This window comes from Syzygium oleosum, unplaced genomic scaffold (genome assembly GCF_021117445.2).
Source record: "Syzygium oleosum isolate NSW1041296 unplaced genomic scaffold, Sole_v2.1 Sole_v2.07, whole genome shotgun sequence".
NCBI lineage: Eukaryota > Viridiplantae > Streptophyta > Magnoliopsida > Myrtales > Myrtaceae > Syzygium > Syzygium oleosum.
The window spans coordinates 3,162,942-3,184,744 of record NW_026607491.1 but is presented as its reverse complement, the minus strand read 5'-3'; the positions used below and the strand labels follow the sequence as shown (position 1 = coordinate 3,184,744).

Genomic DNA, 21,803 nt, shown 5'->3' with positions numbered 1-21,803 from the left:
TTTCAAAAAGAGGAAAATATTTCCTTCACTTTTGAAGGTGTTTTGTCTATTGAGGAAAAATGTTTTTCATAGCCAATTTATTTTCCGTGAAACGAACGCAGAAAACTCAAAAAATATTTTTCTGGAAGTTGTTTTTCGTGAAACGAACGGAGCCTAAATTACTACATACTCTTAAATTACCAAATCTCATATGGGTTACTTACGGATATTTATTTACTTTTTTTTTTTCTAATTCACAACTTTTCTTATCGTTTACAAACTTTTTATTTGCATTTCTTAGCGTCTTAAATTTACCAACTTTTTAAAAAATTACCAACCCTAAATCAGAGGGGAAGATTGCACAATCAGTCGTAAACTTATTGTGTAGAATTCAATAGAGTCTTAAACCTTCTAATTGAATCGATTTAGTCCTAAATCTTTAAGAGCAAGTGTATTGATGTCCTCTAGGCCAAGTCTTGCCCGACCTATTTGATGTGGCAATCCAGTCATCTCCAATTGTCGTGCTTGTAACGGCAACGGCATGGCATGGATTGACATTCAACAAAACTAGTTGTTTTTGCTTGGATAAAATGTATCGTTCTCGATCTTGTAACTAAAGCCTGAAATCAACCTCAAATCCCCAAATTCTCACCAATCAATCTCTCTTATTCAAAACCTAATTCCTCTTACAAACCCCAATCCAATTTTGGCGGCTAAAGTTGAAGCAAAGATGAAGATGACCTTGAGATTCTGCAGCAAAAACGATAATGAGTGGTCGTGTTAGGTTTACAGTCCACCATCTTCAATTTTTGACAAAACACGAGGAATAAGACGAAGAATCAGTCAAAATTATAACTTTGATTGTAGTCCCTTCAAGAGTGTGTTGTCTTTTTATAATCTATTTCGTTGTTTATGTTGGTCTCTTCGCATGTGATGCGTTGATAAATCACTCAAGTAAAGATTGGTTAATTTACATAGAACTCGGTAAATTTAAAAAATTGGTAAGAAAGACAAATAGAAGTTAGTTATAATTTAGGGACAAGTGCACCACAAGTCCTAAAATTTGTCACAAAAGTACATTTGAGTCCTAAAACTTGCAAAAAGTTCATTTGAGTCCTAAAACTTGTCAAAATAGTTCATTTGAGTCCTAAAGTTAACACCGTTAGATTTACTAACGGAAAACGCTGACGTGGTGCCGACATGTCATTTTTAATTTTTTTCTTGAGACACGTGGCGCCACGTCAGCAAAAATAAAAATAAAAATAGAAAAAGCTGTAAAAAAACCAAAAAAAAAAAAAAGGAAAAAAAAAACAGAACCGGCGGTGGCCAAGCCCGGCGGCCACCGCCGCCACAGCCACCGGGAAGGACCGGCGGAGGTCGCCCGGGCCTTCCCGAAGGCCCGGCGACCCTCGCCGGCCCCAGCAGTCCACGGCGAGGACTCGCCGACGGGCGAGGTCGCGCCTCCCGATCGAGGTGCCCTCGCAGGGACCGGCCCGGCGAGTCCCCGGCGAGGGCCGACTACCCTCGATCCGGGGGAGGGTCGGGAAGGCCCAGGCGACCTCCGTCGGCCCCGTGCGAGTCCCTCGGCGAGGGCCGGTGACCCTCCCGGATCCGAGCGAGGGTCGCGCTCACCCCAGTATCCGAGCTAGGGTCGCCCTCGCCGGGACTCGCACGGGACCGGTGGAGGTCGCCCGGGCCTTCCCGCCCGGCGACCCTCGCCGGCCCCCGGCGAGTCCCGGCGAGGGCCGGCGACCCTCGATCTGGGGGAGGGCGCGACCCTCGCCCCAGATCTGAGCGAGGGTCGCTGGGGACTCGCCCGGGGCCGGCGAGGGTCGCCGGGCTTCGGGAAGGCCCAGGCGACCTCCGCTGGTCCTTCCCGGTGGCTGTGACGGCGGCCGCCGGGCTTGGCCACCGCCGGTTCTATTTTTTTTCCTTTTTTTTTTTTTTTTTTTTTTTTACAGCTTTTTCTATTTTTATTTTTATTTTTGCTAACGTGGCGCCGCGTGTCTCAAGAAAAATAATTAAAAATGACACATCAGCACTACGTCAGCGTTTTCCGTTAGTAAATCTAACGGTGTTAACTTTAGGACTCAAATGAACTATTTTGACAAGTTTTAGGACTCAAATGAACTTTTTGCAAGTTTTAGGACTCAAATGCACTTTTGTGATAAGTTTTAGGACTTGTAGTGCACTTATCCCTATAATTTATAAAACTGTTGATAATGTTGTCAATAAATTTTGATAATGTTGTCAATAAATTACTAGGAAGTCAAGTTTTTTGGCACTTACAAGCTCTTTCAGAAATTCATCAGCACCGAAAAAAATCCTTTTTTTCAACTAAACAATAGAATTGTCCTGGTAAACAAGAAAGAAGGAAAAAGGAGAGGGAGCTATTGCTTCCAAAGCTAGTTTCCTCACCGGTACCAAGTAGAACAATGGCTAAAACACTAGAAGAAAGTCAACTCAAATTGCACATCTAGAGGCAGCCATTTCTTCCCTCTAAAGCAATCAATTTAACATCATAAAGAAACAAGTTCATCACTGGAAAAGGTTCAAGTTAAAATACTTGTCACACCACTCCACACTCCAATGCCCTTCACGATCAATCTCTGACCTCCGAGATGCAGATCTCATCTCTCTTCTCCATCTTCATCTTCTTCTCCTCCTCGCTCACCTACGCTTCAGTAATTCACGGTAAGTCTCACTACATTCCAAGTCGAACGCATACAAACAAGCTCAAAGCTTCTAGGATTTCCTACATGACTGGTTGCTTTTCTTTTTTATATATCTTTTTCTCTCCAGATTTCGCGCCAACTCCAGAGCCCTCTTCCTCTGCCGTGGCATTTCTGCCGCCGGAGCGGGAGCCGTTTCCAGACGATGGCTTCGGATTTGCCTCCACGGATTACTCCCCACCGGCACCATCGCGGTCATCCAAGCGTCCGTCGCCTCTGCCAGCTCCAGCGTTAGCACCAGCGGGAGGTCCATCTCCAGCCGCGGTGGGGGGAACAAGTGGAAGTGTGGATGAGGATTCTGGCGAGAGCAGCTCTCGGCCGCCACCGGTGGAGTCGGAGGAGACGGTGAGATGGTGCACGGTGAGGGGGGAAATGGAGGATTGCCGCTTACTTTTGAATCTGTTGAGCCAATCTAGTAATTACTCGTGGACATGGTAAGTTCAAGAGGAGAACAATACTCAGCTTCATGAGTTTTTAATCAAGTAAATGATGAAAGACCTTCATAAGTTTCTGCTACATTTTCCCTCTCTTACTAGTGTCATCAGAGACAGCACCAACGAGTGCCTTGACTCCATCAGAAAAGGCGAAGCGGACATCATAAACTTAGAAGCAGGCTCAGCATTCACCGCATTCCTCAACTATTCAATGAAAGCCATATCAAATGAAGTCTACTGCAACCGCGCCGAGTCCTACAACGCCGTCGCCGTCGTCCACCGAAAGTCCTGCGAGGCCAAACGAGACCTTAACCTAATGGACTACAAGGGCCACAGGTCTTGCCACGGAGGATACTCCTCCGCCTCCGGATGGACCTACCCCATCGATCACATCAAGAAGTTGGTCGGTTCCGATAAAATGGACGATGTTGACATTGTGGCAAATTTCTTCTCCAAGGTCTGCGCTCCATCCGATTCTGACCTCGGAGGACAAGCGATTTGCAGCGGATGTCGTGACAAGAATGAGAACGTCACTAACTGCCACCGGGACAGTTTGTACTATGGCGACACGGGCGCATTTCGGTGCCTCATGGAAGGTTTGGGTGATGTTGCATTTGTGAGAGGAGACACTGCTCTGCTTTACTCCATGGATGGGCCTTATAATCAGTCATGGTCTAAAAGATCAGTAAGAGACTTCATGTATGTATTTTGACTATTGTACATAGTTTGAGCTAAGTTAACATTACTTAAAATTCCTAGTTGACTGTTTAAGATTTGATCAGATCATCGATATAATCTGTTGTTTCCATGTAATGCAGGTACTTGTGTCCACAGGGAAGCTGCAGAGAAATAAATGGCTACCCCGGCGAGTGCTCGTAAGTCCTAATCCTGTTAACTTGCCCATAGCATAGGCTGAGATTGGACGGTCCATGGTTTAACCTATATGAATCTTCTTAAGCTTGCCCGTCAAGCTGAAACATAAGTCTAGGCCAGAAAAAAAAAATGAAAGTGAACGACGAGTCATTGTAGAGGCCCTTGTCTGCGATCAGGCCATGATCAGTTTTACTCACCATGTCTTTTGATCATTAAACATAGATATGCATTAGCATTAGAAAGTTCAATTGAGATCGAAGAGCATAAGCCTATTGCCCTGCATTAATCATTTCAAAAACTATTTAAAGGTGTGCAAGAATAGTAAAACCATGGTCTATGTGAAGCCAAGCAGATGTGAATTTGGTGTTGCGCTTACAGATAAACCGGAGGTGAAGAAGTTGACAATCTTGACAGTCTGGTCTCGGTCTTTTCAGTAGACTAAGTTGCTGTCTTTTACCCTTGCTCATACTGACCAAAAGTCTGCTGGACATGACAGATTCGGAACGGTTCCGGCAAACGTGATCATGGCGAGTAATTCGATCCGGAACAACAAGAGATTGCACATCCTGGAGAGATTGGCCAACTCATCCTGGATAGAAGCTGCCTACACGGAGAGAATTAGCTCCATCCACACGGTCAGTCCTAGGTACGGACAACTTTGTTCGAATTCGTAACCATATCAATCCATCTTGTTGCGATTATGTTATCGCGAACGCAAACTACTTCCTTTCTGCAGCACTCAGGAGTTCACATGGATCAAGACACTCACAAGGTCATACCTGGGGCAATCAGCTTCCATTTCTCAGAGCATACAACATCTGAAGACCCAGAAAGTTGAGGGCTCTGCCTCCAGTGCAAACTCATTCCCAGGTCAGAGCCTATTCTTATAAATAAAGGAAAAAACAAAACCTTGTTTTCACTGAAAAGAGAAGTTTTCAACTGAATCATCTGTCAATGTTTGTAATTGTTTGACAGATCAGGATTCCATGTTGTGGATGCTTCTGTCAGCTGCCCTAGTGTGCTGCTTCTACAATGTATGATGGAGAAAACGGGCCTCTTATATTTTCATTTCTAGACTTAGGCATATATTTAGTATTTCAATACTCGTGTTCATGGTTATGGAATGGAATGTCGTTATTCTGTCCGATGGATCTCTTCAAGTGAAAAAGGAAGCTGTCTTGTCGAGATAGTCTTGATTGACAAGTACAACATAAAAGCGAGAATTGATAAATTGGATTCCCATTATTTCCCAAGATTTCTATACTCATATTTTGGATATGAAGCATTAAAGTACTTCTGGAAAGATTATAATTTAGATTCACGAATTATCCAGATTCACATCTTGCCATGAAAGAAACTAATGTTCGCTAGCCTATAACAACCCCAACAATGCCTCCGCAAAAGAATTCCCGAGTCCATATCTTTGCAGAAATTCGAGAGGGAGAGATTGTTGAGTTGCTATTATTCTTCTTTTGATTAACAAATTGGAAGCGAAGATGGTAAAGTGCGTGGCCTTGGCGTTGGCGGTGGTGATGCTCGCCTCGGTGGCAGCCTCCGCGATGCCCGAGATAGTCGCGACCCCGATGCTGCCCAAGATAGGCGCGAGCCGCGTCGAGGTCGTCATCGACTGCAGCCAGCCAGATTGCACCAACAAGTGCACGGCGGCGTACGGGTACATAAGCTGAATACGTTTGTTTTGGTCCCAATTTGCTTTTTTTGCTCCAATGCTTCAATAAATAAAGAATTTCCTTTTTTTTCTTCGGTGATTGTAGACTGATTTTGAATTGATATACTGTTTTTTTTTTTTCAATGGTTGATATCTTGTGGAAAAATCGCACCCGAGTTCTTAATACTTACGTATCGGAACGCAGCCGAGCTCTGAATCGAATCCTAAGCATTCGGAAAGTGCAAATCAAATCCTAAATCTCTACCGTAAGGCGCATGTATGTATGTCGGGGAATTCAATTTGAGGTTACCAAGTAGGCTTTTTTATTGTTGCCCGAGTACTTTCGGGTGTTTTTTCACCAAAAAGACTGAAGTGCACTTTTTTAAAAAGTTTAAGATTCGATTATACTAATCGAAAAATTTAAGAATCGATTGCATTTCGAAACTAAGTTGTAACCCCAATAAAATAAAATAAAAAAGAGTAGAGAGTGGTGCTTGGCTGCTGCCCACATATCAACAGATTTGGGTCCTTTCTTTAAACCGGATTAGAGTTAATGTGTTATTGTAATGTTAAAGTTTAGGCGCTAGTAACAAGGTAAGTCTTTAATTATGAAGTATGAAATAAAAAAAAATGGAAAGTGAATATATACATGGGAAAATGACACAAACAATCCTTGAACTTTGACTCAATGTGCAATTTGATCCCTGAACTTTTAATTTGTTTAATATAATCCCTGAACTTTAACTGAATGTTCAATATGATCCTTGAATTTTTAATTTGTTCAATGTGGTCCCTGAACTTTTGACTTCACATCTACATATAGTCCGGGGACTAAATTGAACATGTACCAAAAGTCTAGAAACCACATTGAACATTCGGTTAAAGTTTAAGGACTACATTGAACAAATTAAAAGTTCAGGGACCAAATTACACATTGGGCCAAAGTTCAAGGACTATTTATATCATTTTCCCTATATACATTATGAAATTTCCAAATATATATTTGTTTACATTATGATGTGGAATAAGTTGTAAATAATTTCCCAAACCGGATCGATTGTCAAAGCTAGGATTGCGACTCGATTGAAGATATTCGCATTTGATACACTTCTTGATCATCATTCTTTAGACTTTGCCTGTTTCTCAAAAAATAAACGATTTGGAAATCATTTATTAAAAATTATTGCTTATATTGCTTACAAAAACAAATGAACGAAATATATTTTCATCGTTCATGAAAATATCAATTTAAACGTAAACTATTGTCAATAATGAAATCGTTTCCCATTGGCTAAAATTTTTCAAGCTATACGAGCGATCATTTTTAGGAAATTATTTTCTAAATCATTTATTTTCCGTAAAACGAACCAAATGAGTTTTCTTATTCAGGTAGAGAAGTTTTCAATTCATGGATTCATCTTTCTGTAGTTTACTAAATGTACACCCTGACATTCCCTGATAGGTTGAGCAGAACAGAGTAAAGAACCTTTTGCACTTCAGACAATTAGCATGATTCATAAGAGACTCGCAGCATAAGATCACGGTTTCGTTACAGATGATCACGAAGGGATTTTACAGGATGTGTCCAACTAATATAGAACTCTTCTATCTTTCTTGATGTTGTTTCAAGGCGAAATCGATCTGGGAATGATGATATCCCCGATGTTGTTGTGCCACGGATCGGCAAGGTGCGTCGCCAAATTCTCCAGAGGCCCGGTGCCGGGGTAAGCCGATTGCTGGACGCAGAATCCAACGAACGCCAAGATTGCCAGACGACCTTTATCCATCACATCCACGGACAAGTTAGGCAAATTTTTTCTACTTGATTGGAGAAATAACATAAAGTAAATGTTGGTATGAATTTTCGACAAAAGCTTTGGGAAAAGCGTTCCGAGGCCGCATCGGTTTCTTACCATTCTTGATCTCCTTCACTTTGAACTCCTCGAACTTGACGGGGTCCTTGGAGTAGCCAAGGGGGTCGAAGGCGCCACCGGGGTACTTCTTCTTCTCCGGGTCCTTCTCCATGCTGCGCTGGTGCTCGACAAAGGCAATGGAGAGGAACTCGATGGCAAGGATGGTGGGCAAATTTCCCCACGGGACCGGGTTGCCCAAGTAGGTGGCCTGGCCTCCGGGCTTGGCCGCCCACTCCTGCGCTTGCACCCAGTTTCCTAAGCCCAAGGCTTCCGGCACCAAGATCCCGGGCTGCGATGATCCCGTCGATGCAAAAGAGCAATAGCCAATTAAATACTAGACTCCGAGAAATCTTAAGAGAAGATTGAAGAAAGAAACAGATCATCTTCATGAGCCAATCAAGTGTAACAGCAGTAATTCATAAATCTCAATGACAGAAGTCTGTCATCTACGTTTTCTAAGCTGCATCACCATAAACTATCTCGTTACCGTGATACCAAGTCCATATATCAGCTACTAGGAAGTGCAGTGCAGACTACTTACGACAGCAAGCATAGCCCATCTGCAGTGGATGAGTTCCGACTCCTTGAATCTCTCCAGGTTCTCCGGAACTTCCCCGAGCCGAAGCGGGTCGAACCCGAAGTCGCTGCATCCACGAAAACACCCTTTAAAGACGGGGGCGCCAATCAAACACACTCTCGGAAGGGGTTGCTATTAGCATCGAGATTCTGATTAGTGATTACCCGGGAGCCGAGCCGTCGAGGTAGGGTGGCCGGGGCTGGCCGGGCATCCAGTCCGCCGACATGGAGAAGCGCGACGCGGCGTTCGCGGATGCGGGGGCGCTCGGGAGCGGGACCGCGGCGGCGAACTTCGACTTGGAAGAGGAGAGGACGGATGGGAAGGCGGTGGTGGAGACGCCGCAGCTCATCAACGAGTTGGCGGCCATCGGAGACGATTGAGAAGTCTTCCGAGAATGCGGCGAGAGAGAGAGGGAGAGATGAATGAATGAATGAATGGAGTGGAAGAGACAAGCTCGTGCTAGTTGTAGCAGACAGAGCTTGGAACAAGGAGATCTTAGCGAATCTGAACTTAGGTTGCCATTGGCTCATTATCTGCGGAGACGCAATGGGACTGTGCCACGTGTCTTTCGTCGATCCAATCTGGTGTCGACGTGCGATTTTTCTTCGCTGGATCTTGCGTACGGCTTTTCTGTGGTGGAGGATTTAAGCTGCATTGATTCAGGTTTTTCTTTTCCAGAAATACTTGGGGAAAATGAAAATAAATAAATGAAAACAAAACCATCGTCTCTCTTCATGGTACGTTCTTCACATTTAGGGATTTCCATTGATCCGTTTCAAGATTTTAAACGGGTTAATACCGCGAAAAATCCCAAACTGATACATCTGTGACAAATTTATCTTTTATTAGTTTCTTTTAAATTTTACCGTCAAATTGCTGAGTTGGATGATATGTAGAAGTTGACGGGTATACCAGTTTGGAGTTTTACCCTTCCGTTTGTCACGAGTTTATCAATTTGTGATTTTTTGTTATATTAATCCACTTTAACGGAGGGTAAATTTGTCACAAGTGTATCAATTTGAGGTTTTTTTTGTCAAAAAATTAGTTTTTATTAAATTTGTTACAGATGTACCAGTTTAGGATTTTTTATAGTCAAAAAATTAGTTTTGAGTAATTGTCACAAATGTAATAATTTGAGGTATTTCGTAGTATTAATCATTTTTAAAAATATTTCAATTTTTACCTCTAAAGACATGTAATTTAATACTTTCTGACTTTAAAATTCCTCATGGATTTAGATTAGATATGTTAAGAGCTGAAGTTTAAAGTCGGAAACTGTTAAATTACCCTAATATAGAGGGGTTTTACCTTTCCGTTTGTTACGAATTTACCAACTTTTTGAATTTTTTTCCTTTCTTTTCTTTTCTTTTTTCCTTTTTCTTTTCTCTTTCTTTTCTGGTTTTCTCTTTGTTCTTCACCGGTGGCCGGCAAAGCTCAAGAAGGGTTGGGCGAGGGTCATCTAGCCCGATCTAGCGAGGGTCGCCCTCGCGCAACCCTTCCCGGGTTTCACCAGTGGCCAAGAGAAAACCATAAAAAGGAAAAAAGAAAAGAAAAAAGAAAACAGAAATAAAAATAAAATATAAGTTAAAATTAAAATGATTTTTGGACAAAAATACCCTTAATTGGTCGGGATATTTTGCCGGTCGGCGACCAACGAGGTTAGGCCCTTATTTGAGACTCTCATGGCCACTTCAAGCTCTTATTTGAGACTGACATGTCACTCCAAACCCTTATTTAATATAAAATCTATTTTATGCCTTATTTAAGAAAATGAGAGCACTTCATGCCTTTTTTTCCAAAGAAATATTAGAAAATCGCCCATAAAAAATGGTGATGAATGAATATTGTTCTGATGGAAGCGAATCCCTTCTATTCGGCATAATAGATACTCAATTTATCCTCCTTAAAAATACTGAAAATCACCCATAAAAAATGAATGAGTGAGAATTTTTTTTTGCCGAAGAATTAGTGAGAAGTGAGTTGCTACAAATAATTTTAAGATTTTATTTTTGTCCTAATTCCAACCATTAATTAAGCAAAGGTTAAAGATATAGAGTTCCTGTTGTATATGTCTTAAAAATTCTTTATGGGTTTGGCCAACGTTAGGGCTTGGGAGTAATAAATAAATATGTATATATAAAGTTATTAAGTTAAGAAGTCGAAACAAAAAGAATCCTTTTGTTTTTGAGCCACCTCTTGTAATCCTCAAATTTCTATAGTGGATTTTACTTTTCCTCTTTCCGTGATTTTTCCGCAAAGGTTTTCCACGTAAATCTGTGTATATTTTATTCTTCTCGGTTTTAATTTTGTTATAGTTTCTGCAACAATCATAATAGTTCCATTTATCAATATTTTATTCTACAAATCTACTATAGATATAGAATGGGTATTATTATCTCGCTCATCGAACGGATTGCTTTCTATCCAACAAGATGTACCAATTATGACTTTTGTCATATGCCAATAAGTGCACAAATCAAAATTTAATCCATTAGATGAATTTGAATTCTCCGTTAATTTAATGATTAATTAAGAGGGGTTTATACCCTTTTAAAATGCACAACTTTCACAGCTAACGTGTAATTGCGTCATAATATGTGTATTTAGCAACACAAGATTTCAAGTTTCCAAATGAATCAGAGAACTGTGCCATGCATATATCGAGCACCCGTCGGCCATAACATTGTTGGATATAATCAGTCAATTTGATTCCTTTAGAATAAGTCAAAATTGTTTGGTTTGTTAGGATTTTATGTTACCATCCTAGATTTTAGGAATTGGTTTCTTTTATTGTTATCTCGTCGTTATTCAGTTGTTATCAGTGACCTATTTAAAGGTCTTTTATCAGATAAATAAAAAAGAAGAGAAGTAATTTCCTCTTAATATCTCTTTCTTTATCTACAATTGCGCCTCTTTTTGTAACAGTAGTATCAGAGCATGCGTTTGTAAAAAGCGTTGAGAGTTTAGAGTTGAGAGTTCAAACACGTAAAAAAAGAAGAGAGAGAGTATGTGAGAATACAGCAATAGCTCTATTCCGTTTTACTCTTGCGGTTGCAGTTGAAATCAATGGCCTCGGAAACATATGTGCAACTAGCTATCCCACGTTTTGATGGTCACTATGATCATTTGAACATGCTGATGGAAATTTTCCTCAGGTCCAAGGAGTATTGGCAAGTAGTTACCAGAGGAAGGAGCTGTTTTGTTGGCAACGCAAAGAGCAGATCTGGATGCATTAAAGCTAAAAGATCTCAAGGCCAAAAATTATATTTTCCAAGCTATTGATAGATCAATCTTGGAAGCAATTCTTTGCAAGGATACTTCCAAGCAAATTTGGGACTACATGAAGAAGAAATATCAAGGATCAACAAGAGCAAAGAGGCAGCAGCTTCAAACACTTCGTTCGTAGTTTGAAATGCTATGAATGAAATCGGGAGTCGGTCATAGACTATTTTTCCCCGACAATGGCAATTGTCAATAAGATGCGGATTCATGGCGACAAGACGGAGGACGTTACCATAATTGAGAAAATTCTTCAATCCTTGACACCAAAATTCAAGTTTGTTGTCTGTTCCATAGAGGAAGCCAAGGATATCAAAGAACTTTCAATTGATGAATTGCAGGGTTCTTTATTGGTTCATGAGCAAAAATTTCAACAGCAAGAGATGGAGGAGCAAGCGTTGAAGGCTTCAACTGAAAACCATTTTTCATCATCATCTAAAACAAATAAAGAAAGATGGTGTGGTGAGCGTGGAAGAGGCAAAGGCAGAGGAAAAAATGATCGCAGCAACTCAAATAAAAAATCTAATAATAATCAGTATTATGACCCTCAAGGGAAAGGAAGAGGCCGTGGAGGTCGGCATTCAACTGGTTACAGACCAAAGTCGGCAGACAAATCCAATATAGAGTGTTTCAGGTATGGCCATTACAAATCAGAATGTCGAACTAATTTGAATAGACAAAGTGAAGAAAGAACTAACTTTGCAGAAAAAGAAGAAGAAGCGCCGCTTTTGATGGTGTCACGTGAAGGAAGAAACTCAATCAAACATGTGGTACTTAGACACTGGCTGCAGTAACCACATGAGTGGAGATAAAAATGTGTTCTCTGATTTGGATGAATCTTTCCGCAACACTGTGAAGTTTGGAGATATTCCACCGTCTCTATTATGGGAAAAGGGAAGGTAACAATTCACACAAAGATTAATTCTATACAAACTATCTCAAATGTTTTTTATTTCCCTGAGTTAAAGACCAATTTGCTGAGTGCTGGCCAACTACAAGAGAAGGGATATGAGATCTCTATCAAAGGAGGCATTTCCAAAATACAAGATGAAAAATTGGGCTTAATTGCCCAAGTCAATATGATGGAGAAACGAATGTTTCCGCTTTATCTCCACAATACTACCCATTCATGCTTCTCCGTGAGATCAAAGAATAAGGCTTGGTTATGGCATTTTCGTTATAGAAATCTCAATTTTGTTGGGCTAAGAACACTACATCAAAAGATCATGGTGACTGGTCTTCCTCAAATTACAGCTCCTTCTCAAATTTGTGAAGAATGTGTTGTGAGTAAACAACAACGTAGTCAATTTCCACAAGGAAAATCATGGAGAGCAAGGAAGACTTTGGAGCTCATTCATTCAGACATTTGCGGGCCGATAAATCCATCTTCCAATGGAGGTAAAAGATACATAATTACCTTCATTGATAACTATAGCCGGAAAATTTGGATTTACTTTTTGCAGGAAAAATCTAAAGCTTTTGTAGCCTTTAAAAGCTATAAAGCACTTGTTGAAAAAGAGGTTGGCAACCCAATAAAAGTTCTTCGCACTAATCATGGTGGAGAATACAACTCACATTAATTTGCAATTTTTTGTGAGATGCATGGAATCAAGAGGCAACTCACAGCAGCCTATACGACACAGCAAAACGGTGTTTGCGAAAGGAAGAATCACACTATTTTGAATATAGTACGAAGCCTTTTGACAACAAGTGGCATTCCGAAAAAATTTTGGCCCCAAGTAGTCAATTGGAGCATTCATATTTTGAACAGAAGTCCCACTCTTGCTATTCAAAATATAACACCAGAGGAAGCATGGAACGGCTAAAGACCAACAGTAGACCATTTCAAATTTTTGGGTGTATTGCTTATGCCCACGTTCCAGACCAGAAGAGAAATAAGCTAGATGACAAGGGAGAAAAATGCATTTTTCTTGGCATTAGTGATCAATCAAGAGCTTATAAGCTTTATGATCCGATCACCAAGAAAATCATTATCAGTCGTGATGTAGTCTTTGATGAAGATCGAACCTGGTCGTGCAGCGAGAATAGGGCAGCGGAGGTCTCGCCTAGTGGCCGGTGACATGTATAAAAATAAGAAAAAAAATAATTCAGAAAATTTAAAAAAAAATTGCGAAAATTGTCTACATCAGCGCCGATCATGCCATGGAGGAGGGCCGGCATCTACGTTAGTGATTTCAGGCCAAGATTGGCTAGAATGACTAAATTGATAAATTCTCAAAAGATTGAGGACAAATTGACACAATCGAAAGGTTTAGGACTAAATCGACACAATTGAAAAAGTTTAGGAATGAATTGACTATCGTACAATAAGTTTAGGACTGAATTGACCGTCATAAAATAAGTTTAGGACTTTTTAAATAATTTTCACCCATAAACGAGGAACATCAGCGGTTGCTGCAAGCTCATTGCCATCCCTTTTCGTTCTTTTCATTTGATATGTTTTGTCTCATCTTTTGGTGCCAAGAACGCCTTGCACTCTGGAGTTTTAAGGTGAACAAGACGTGCATATCACTTCTTGGCGCCTCTTGTCCACGATACAATGACATGGATAATTTTTGCAATTACTGATGAAATTTTAAGCGTGATTTCCCACATTCCCGTCACATGTAAATTTTGCTCCGACTATTATTTAACGTATGATTTGCGTATGAATAAGCCTTTACAATTAATATTTATTACCAAAAAGAAAAAAAAATCAAGAGTTGAGATCGACACTTGATATGAATAAGCTCCACGCTACCCAAACTGATTTATAACCATTGGGATGAAAAATTCTTAATATGACTATCGTTGGAAGGACCGTTATAATCCATTCGTGATGTCTTGCCTATTATATAGTGAGCTAAAATTGTGGTTAGAGGATTTAAATGTCATCTACATTATTCAGGAAACAAGTCCTAGATTTTAATTTATACAGATTAGAGCTGAAAATGAGGAAGTCATTGTTACGTATAGCGAAATTAAATTTAATGGACTATCAGTCTGATTGGACATACTTGCAAACATAGAATTCATGAATTAATTGTCGGCCTTGATTCGAACATTTCATAATATTTCGGATGGAAATGTGATGAAAACAATTGAGTTTCCGCTAAAAAAAAATGATATGCGCATTCGTTTTATCACTAAAACAAAGTACAGGGACTAAAATTGATAGTTCCCAAAAATACGAGGACCAAAAGTGTAATTTGCTTTAATTAAGTTTTGTACACGTAAGGGGCACCTTAGCATTTCTAGCGAATTTTGAACACAAATTTGACACTATGACTTAAATTGTTGCCGGGGAGTAGTCTAAGGACTAGAATTGTAATCAAACAAAGTATAAGAATCGAAAGCGAATTCCATTTAATACTATAGTACCAAAAATGTAATTTCTGGAAAGTAAGAAAAAAAGAGAATTTCAATAGAAATAATTAATAAAAGACGGAGATAATTATTATTGTTTCAATGACTCCTCTCACTAATAAATCCCATCAACGAGAGAACTCGATTTTATCTGTTTATTATGGACACAAAAGTTTGTCATTACCAATGCGTTGTCTGTCTCGTATTATGTGTATCAATGCACTGAAAATTACAGACGATTTTTTAGTAAGTATGGTCAATAAGTTCTCGAAGCACTCAATAGCAAACCCCGTATGAAAAAATTTAAGGGAAATTACACAAAATTCCTTAAACTTTAACGGAGTGTATGCTTGCCCAGAACTTTTATTAGTTAGATAATATCTCCTGAGTTTTTATTCAACGGTTAACTCGCCGTTATTGCATGTGCAATGTGCACATGATTTTTATGGGGGTAAAAGTAAAAGATCTATATTACGAAAAATCTCAAACTGTAGTGACCAATATAATCCAACCTAATTTTTTAGTCATAAAAAACTCTAAATTAGTATACCCGTGGTTAATATATTCTCTGTTAGTATCTGTCAAATTTTACCGTGAAATTGCTAAGTTAAATGACACATGGCAATAACTCAGTTGATGTAAAGCTCTCTTTTTCTTTAATTAACCGTAATTTGAAAACATTTAGGAGTGTACTCGAATAAGTTCCGATGCCTAATCACGAAGACAACGATGAAGGAGAGTGCTCGACGAAGAGGATGAGTAAGAAGAATGTGAGAGAGAGAGAGAGAGAGAGAGAGAGAGAGAGAGAGAGAGAGAGAGAGAGAGAGCCCTAATGCCTAATCACGAAGACAACGATGAAGGAGAGTGCTCGACGAAGAGGATGAGTAAGAAGAATGAGGGTGCTCTGAGAGAGAGAGAGAGAGAGAGAGAGAGAGAGAGAGAGAGAGAGAGAGAGAGAGAGAGAGAGAGAGAGAGAGAGAGAGAGCCCTAATGCCTAATCACGAAGACAACGATGAAGGAGAGTGCTTGACGAAGAGGATGAGTAAGAAGAAAGAGAGAGAGAGCCCTAATTGTTTTTTTCAAATAAGAGCTAATTGAAAAAACAAAGAGATAGAGTTATGGATTTTCACATAAACTTGTCATGTCAATTTGTCATGTGTCATCTAATTCAATTATTTCACAGTAAAATTCGACGGAAACTAATTGAGGATAAATATGTTACGAGTGTACCGATTTGGAACTTTTCATGATATTAACCCAAAAAGTAAACGGTGAAAATTTAGTTATTACACGGTAAAATTTGACGGACACTAATTAAGGATAAATATGTCACGAGTGTATTGATTTGAAATTTTTCATGATATTAATCCAAAAAGTAAACGGTGAAAAGCGAAACAGTTGGCTCCTAAACGAGAACCGAAAGGGTGAACATTAAGCAATTCACAGCGTAAGGGATTAATAATAACGTTCCCATCGCCTTCACACTTTTGTTTTTTTGGGGTCAAAGATCACCTTCACAATTCACGACGCAATTAATAAAATTCAAAAAAAACAATTTTTTTAAAAATTTAAATTTTTTTAATTATTATTTCCATTTTTGCTCTTTCCCATGCGCCCATCTCCTTCTCCGATCTAGGGAGGGGCTCTCGAGCCAGAAAAGTCTCTGTGCAACTCATTTCTCACTCCAAACCCAACCGACACGGACGAAGACTCGCAAGTCGCACCGGACTCCGATCAATCCTCCTCCGCCGCCGCCGCCGCCGCCGCCGCCGCCGTCGACGACCGATCCTCGGCTCGATCCAATCTCCGACCGCCATGAGTTCTCTCTCCGGAGTACGCCTCCCATTCCCCCCCCACCCCCACCCCCCACAAGTTCCCGCGATTCAAGCGCGGCGCGGGGCGAAGCGATCGCTCTCCCCGCGCCGTTTTCCCCGCCTTTACGGTTTCCTTTAGCGGTTTCTTTGTTCGTGTGACGCGAATTCGGACTTGGAATGCCGTGGCAGGGAACGGGAACGGGCTCCCTCGCTGGGTTCACGAAGCTCTGCAAGGGCATGGCCGTGGTGCTCGTGGGGGCCCACATTGTGGTCCAGATCCTCCCGGCGGCCGTCAATTATCTTGCTCTGATCCCCGCGAGGTAATCGTTTGTGCGCCTTGTTTGTCGTGCTCGGGATGCTTCGTCTTGTTTAAGATTGGCGGCTCGAGTTTTGCTCGATCTCTGGGAGCGCGGAAGCCCGAGTGGTGGATTTTGGTTGGTCCGGCGCCGTGATTGTTGATGCAACGGCAGATTTCGGTCGCGATTGCTTGTTCCGTGTTTGCTCGATTTTGAATGAGTGGCTTGAACGGAAGGGTCATAGTAAGTAGGAGGCTTGAGGATAGATATTTGCACTAGTTGATCTGGGCTCCCGAGCAAGTACAGATCGGGCTTCTGTGACCCGAAAGTTTTTAACTAGCTGATTCGAGAGTGGGACTCGAAGCTGCTGACTGACTGGCCCTTTTGCGAGGTGTCTAGAGTGTGGAGGTTTCAGGTGGCTAGGGATGTAAGGGAGCAGTTCTCATGCTTTAATGCTAAGATTCGATGTTCGTCAGAGGTGATGTTCGAGATCAGAGGCATGTATTTGCTTCAAATTCTTGAGTTGGCTTCATATTCCTGAAGTATCGTGGACTCCTTACGGATCGAAAACTCGTTGCCCTCAACAGATGGTTCTTTATCTCGCCTTGAAAATTAAATTAGTTAAATTCCTATTAGATGAGAGGCAATTACGTGCTTACTGTACTGTACTGCAAGAAAACATTTGAATCATCTTTAGTTGGTCAATGAGAACTTAATAACAGTTAAATCTATACTTTCGTAGCTATTTGCATCTCTTCAGGTTAGTTATTGAGGTTTTCCGGAGTTTGCATTAGAGCATAATATGGCATGTCCGGAGAAAAAATTGGAGGGATTCTGAGTAAAAATAAACTTGTGCCAAGACGGAGAAAAAAAAGATCTGGAGGAAGGGGGAGGTGCTCCCTTTTGCCATGCACTCCTCCTAAACCTCTAAACAAGCTTTAACTTTTTGTTGACATAATTTTCCCGTCTGTGGAATTATTTCCGAACCTTCCGCTGGTACTTTTGAAATGTAAATGTGAACATGATGGCATGTCAACTCCAAGAGTGTGCTAGGCAGCTGCTCAACCTACCTATAGTGTTAATACTGCTGCAATATAACTAGTTTCAGTTTTTACGCCCTAGTTAAGTCCTTTGGTTGAGTTTACATACATGCAGCTCTATTTGTCTTGAACTGATGTGACCTCCTCAAGGCAATGGCCAATTGACGAGTTATAGGCCCTGAACTTACTTGCTGCTTAAGCTTGAGTTTGCTGCCACTGAGCATGTTGCAGATGAGATCATGAAGAAATTGCAAGTCTTTTATGTTGTGGTACATTACAGCCCCGGGATGGAGTCTATGTTATTAACAAAACTTAAGTTGGGATTCCAATACAGAAACTATGCAGCTATGTATGAGTGTAGATGTGATCATATTTCCTCAATGTATATATTTATTGAAAAACCTAACTTGATTGTTCCGGTAGTTCTTCATTGGAGCTTCTAGAGTTCACATGAAAATATGACTAGAGAAGATGGTGGAGACTAAGGGCCTGTCTGGATTGACTTTACTTGTATTGTTTTGGTTAATCTAAATCTTGTGGCTCACGCATCGACTTTTTTTTATTAAATCTGAAACTTCTAAACTTTCCCTACGTTCAACTGTTGACACGTAGGTTCACATATGATCTTTTCATAATATCCTGAAATTTGAATTTATCTTCTAAGGTTTTGCAGTTTTGCTTTTGTTTAAATGCAAACGAACATGCCCTAATCTCTGCATTGCCTTAATGTGCACAAACATTGTATGATGAGATTTTGAGGTATAATTGGGACCGTTATGATTTGCTGAGAGAATGGTAAGTTCAGAAAGTGATGCCAAATGATCTACATATTAAGAACTGTAGTTATGATTTAAATGAGTAGAGAATAACTGAACATACTATCTACCTTATTGCAAGCACATAGTCAGCGTTGCCAAATTCAAGGTTGAAGTACTATTTCATAGTAGAAAAATCATCTACATCCTTGCTCCATTTCAATAACATCTTTTCCTTGTCTCTCATTAAAAAATGGGGTTACCATGGACTTACTTCCCCTCATAATTTGTCACAGCGGTGGAGGATTTGTGCACTCATATCTAATTGGTTCTAATTATTTCAATGTAATAATTCTAATTACAGCAGATGACTGACATATGTCTCAGCACATATGTTTTGAAATGTCCTCTATGTTAGAGTTTCCAGCATGAGATCTAAACAGTGCCACAAATGAAAATACCGTACCATGGATTAGTTTTAACTTTTACCATTGACTGTGTTGGCCACCTACGGTTCTTGGTGCAGGCCTAATGAATTATTGTTGTCATTTGATTATCAGTACATGTTCTGGTATCGGTTCTGAGTCTCACTTGCGATTTGTTCTTTCTTTGTAGGACAATTCCTTTTGCTTGGAATCTGATAACGGCCGGTTATATTGAGCAAACTATATATGGGGTATAGACTGCACTAGTTGTTCTTTTTAGCTTCTCTAGTGCCTTGCTTCTTCTTCTTTTTTTATCTTTCTCATTTCGTGATTCTGGTAAGCTTGTCTCTGCTTCAGGTTGTTATCAGCACTATTGGTCTACTATTCATGGGAAAGATTCTCGAGCCCATATGGGGTGCTAAAGAATTCGTGAAGTTCATCTTCATTGTCAACTTTTTAACTTCTCTCTGTGTTTTCGTCACTGCCATTGCCTTGTATTACATAAGAAGGGAGGAAAGTTACCTGTAAGTGCAGTATTACCTATATTACATGAGTGCAAATTAACTTCTGACTGATGTTTTGAGAGGTTTTTCAATTTTCTGTAGGTTCTTAATTTTTGCCCTTCTCTGTTGTTTCCGTTTGCTCTGCTGGCAGGAGCAAACATGTTAGTGTAGAAGAGACCTCATAAATCTCGATTGCACATCTGGATTTTAAGGGTGGATTGGATATCTTAAGCATATGCTTATCGTTGCCGCTGCTTTATTTGAATTAGCACTATGCATGTATTAATTCTTCCGTATATCAAATTCTAGGATTTTAATTCCTGTATTATTTGCCCGTTGGGTATTTTACCGTCTCATTATTAACCTCCTCATTTGGTTTTATTGTAATACTTGTCTAGGTACATGCCACTATCTGGTTTCTATGGGGTCCTTTCAGGGTTCCTTGTTGGCATTAAGCAAATTATACCTGACCATGAGTTGCCTTTATTGAGGATTAAAGCGAAGGTATGTTGTAAAGGCATCAACCTTTGTTTCAGATATCTCTGGGGTAGATTTTATGGCTAGTTTCTAATGCACTGGTTGTCTTACTGGCCCCCGTGCAGTGGTTGCCATCTATCATTTTGCTACTGTCTGTCGCTGTAAGCTTCTTCATACCAGAGCCTGCAGCGTATCTGCCAATGTTAGTATTTGGCACATACACAAGCTGGATTTACCTTAGGTTCTTGCAAAGGAGGCCTGAAACTAAGTTCATGGGTGACCCAAGTGATGATTTTTCCTTTTCTTCCTTTTTCCCAGAACTATTAAGGTAATTTCGTGATTGTTTGTTTCTTTATGTCCGACTGATAAGATTGATGCCTTGTATGTTTGTTTAGGCATTTAACTCTTCTACTTTTTCCTTTAGTTCTTATCATTCACTTTAGTAGTGCTTCTTCAATCATCTCCTCCCCAGATTGACATCTCACGCCATGTGTTTCTCTTCTCTGTTTGACCTGCAGGCCCATAATTGATCCTTTTGCATCAATATTTGCTCGGTTGTGTTGTGGAAAACGTCAAACTTCATCTGAGGCCGAGGACTATGACATGGGTGATAACCCATTGCCTGGTTCTGATCCAATTGAAGCATCTAGGAGGAGGTAATATTCTCGTTTGAATTCTCACTTATCAGTTCGCAAATTGGATTTTCCATGTAGAAACAGTGATATATGTTATGTACTTTTCACTGATGCTCTTAAGTTAAGTTAAGAGAAGGGAAAAACAGAAACAAGAGAAATGATTCCAAGACAGGGAACAGAATCAATAGCCTGATCCTTCTCATTTAAATTTTCCATGATGAAATAGCAAGTGACTTCATCCCAATTTGGTTTTGATAAAATTGAAGTCCTCATGAAGGTAATGCCAGTCTATAAATTCTGGGGCTTTCAAGTACAAAGGGAAATCTGAAGACACTACTGCAATTTTAAATACTATGCAAAATCCATGAATAGACAAATTTTCAGCTAGTTTCATCAATAATGATATTCAAGGGGAGCACTGCTGCTGCAATAAAAATTGTGGTCTGCGGATTGTTATAGTTGTAAGCGGGATGCAAGTTACGGATAATTTGCAATTGACTTTTATTTCAGAGAACGAGGTGCCCGGGCTTTAGAAGAAAGACTTGCAGCTGAGAGTTTAGCAGCTGCACAGACTGCGCAAGAATCTGGGAAAGATGCCACCGAGAGTGTTTGATGACGAGGGACAACTACTAGTTTGGAGCAAGTACAGCAGAAAGTATCTTTCTCATGATGAAGTTGGAAAGTATGCATTTCTGGATGCGGCTATTGTGTGCCTATTTTGTGGATTATGTTACTCACAGTGCAGGAATTTTGTCTTCTTTGATGCATTTACGTTGCACTATTTTTACTTTTGCTGTTGCTAAATACACGTCGGATGACTATAGAAAGAAAATTGTTCGCAACTCATGAGAATGGCTTCTTTCCATCGCTGCTTAGCATTCATTTGTTCGGTTGACAAAGTTTCCCTCTCTCTGCAATCAATTCTCATGACAGTTCGATACATGTCATTCTAGTTCAAATCAAACTCAATCCATTTACAAATGACTTCACCAGTTCGACATGTTAAAGAAAGCGAACAGTGTTGTAGTGAATAGTATTG

The 21,803-nt window shown here is 40.3% G+C and overlaps 3 protein-coding genes across 3 annotated transcripts; 2 read left to right on the top strand and 1 right to left on the bottom strand.

The window, feature by feature from the left end:
* Positions 1 to 2,600: 2,600 nt before the first annotated feature.
* LOC115690710 (uncharacterized) lies at positions 2,601 to 5,058 on the top strand. The gene is made up of 7 exons (XM_030617162.2): positions 2,601 to 2,673; positions 2,782 to 3,145; positions 3,248 to 3,844; positions 3,964 to 4,020; positions 4,515 to 4,664; positions 4,755 to 4,888; positions 4,994 to 5,058. The coding sequence occupies exons 1-7, from the start codon at positions 2,601 to 2,603 to the stop codon at positions 5,056 to 5,058; spliced, it is 1,440 nt and encodes a 479-aa protein (XP_030473022.2).
* Positions 5,059 to 7,179: 2,121 nt separating this feature from the next.
* Positions 7,180 to 8,623, bottom strand: LOC115690725 (chlorophyll a-b binding protein 6, chloroplastic). The gene is made up of 4 exons (XM_030617182.2): positions 8,339 to 8,623; positions 8,139 to 8,241; positions 7,598 to 7,886; positions 7,180 to 7,461 (listed from the first exon to the last, which is right to left on the bottom strand). Exons 1-4 carry the CDS (start codon positions 8,539 to 8,541, stop codon positions 7,310 to 7,312), a joined length of 747 nt encoding a protein of 248 aa, XP_030473042.1. The 5' UTR covers positions 8,542 to 8,623; the 3' UTR covers positions 7,180 to 7,309.
* A 7,816-nt stretch (positions 8,624 to 16,439) lies between these two features.
* Positions 16,440 to 21,610, top strand: LOC115690724 (rhomboid-like protein 19). The gene is made up of 8 exons (XM_030617179.2): positions 16,440 to 16,652; positions 16,823 to 16,953; positions 19,340 to 19,400; positions 19,507 to 19,673; positions 20,051 to 20,156; positions 20,255 to 20,457; positions 20,648 to 20,785; positions 21,275 to 21,610. The coding sequence occupies exons 1-8, from the start codon at positions 16,635 to 16,637 to the stop codon at positions 21,375 to 21,377; spliced, it is 927 nt and encodes a 308-aa protein (XP_030473039.2). The 5' UTR covers positions 16,440 to 16,634; the 3' UTR covers positions 21,378 to 21,610.
* The last annotated feature ends 193 nt before the right edge of the window (positions 21,611 to 21,803 follow it).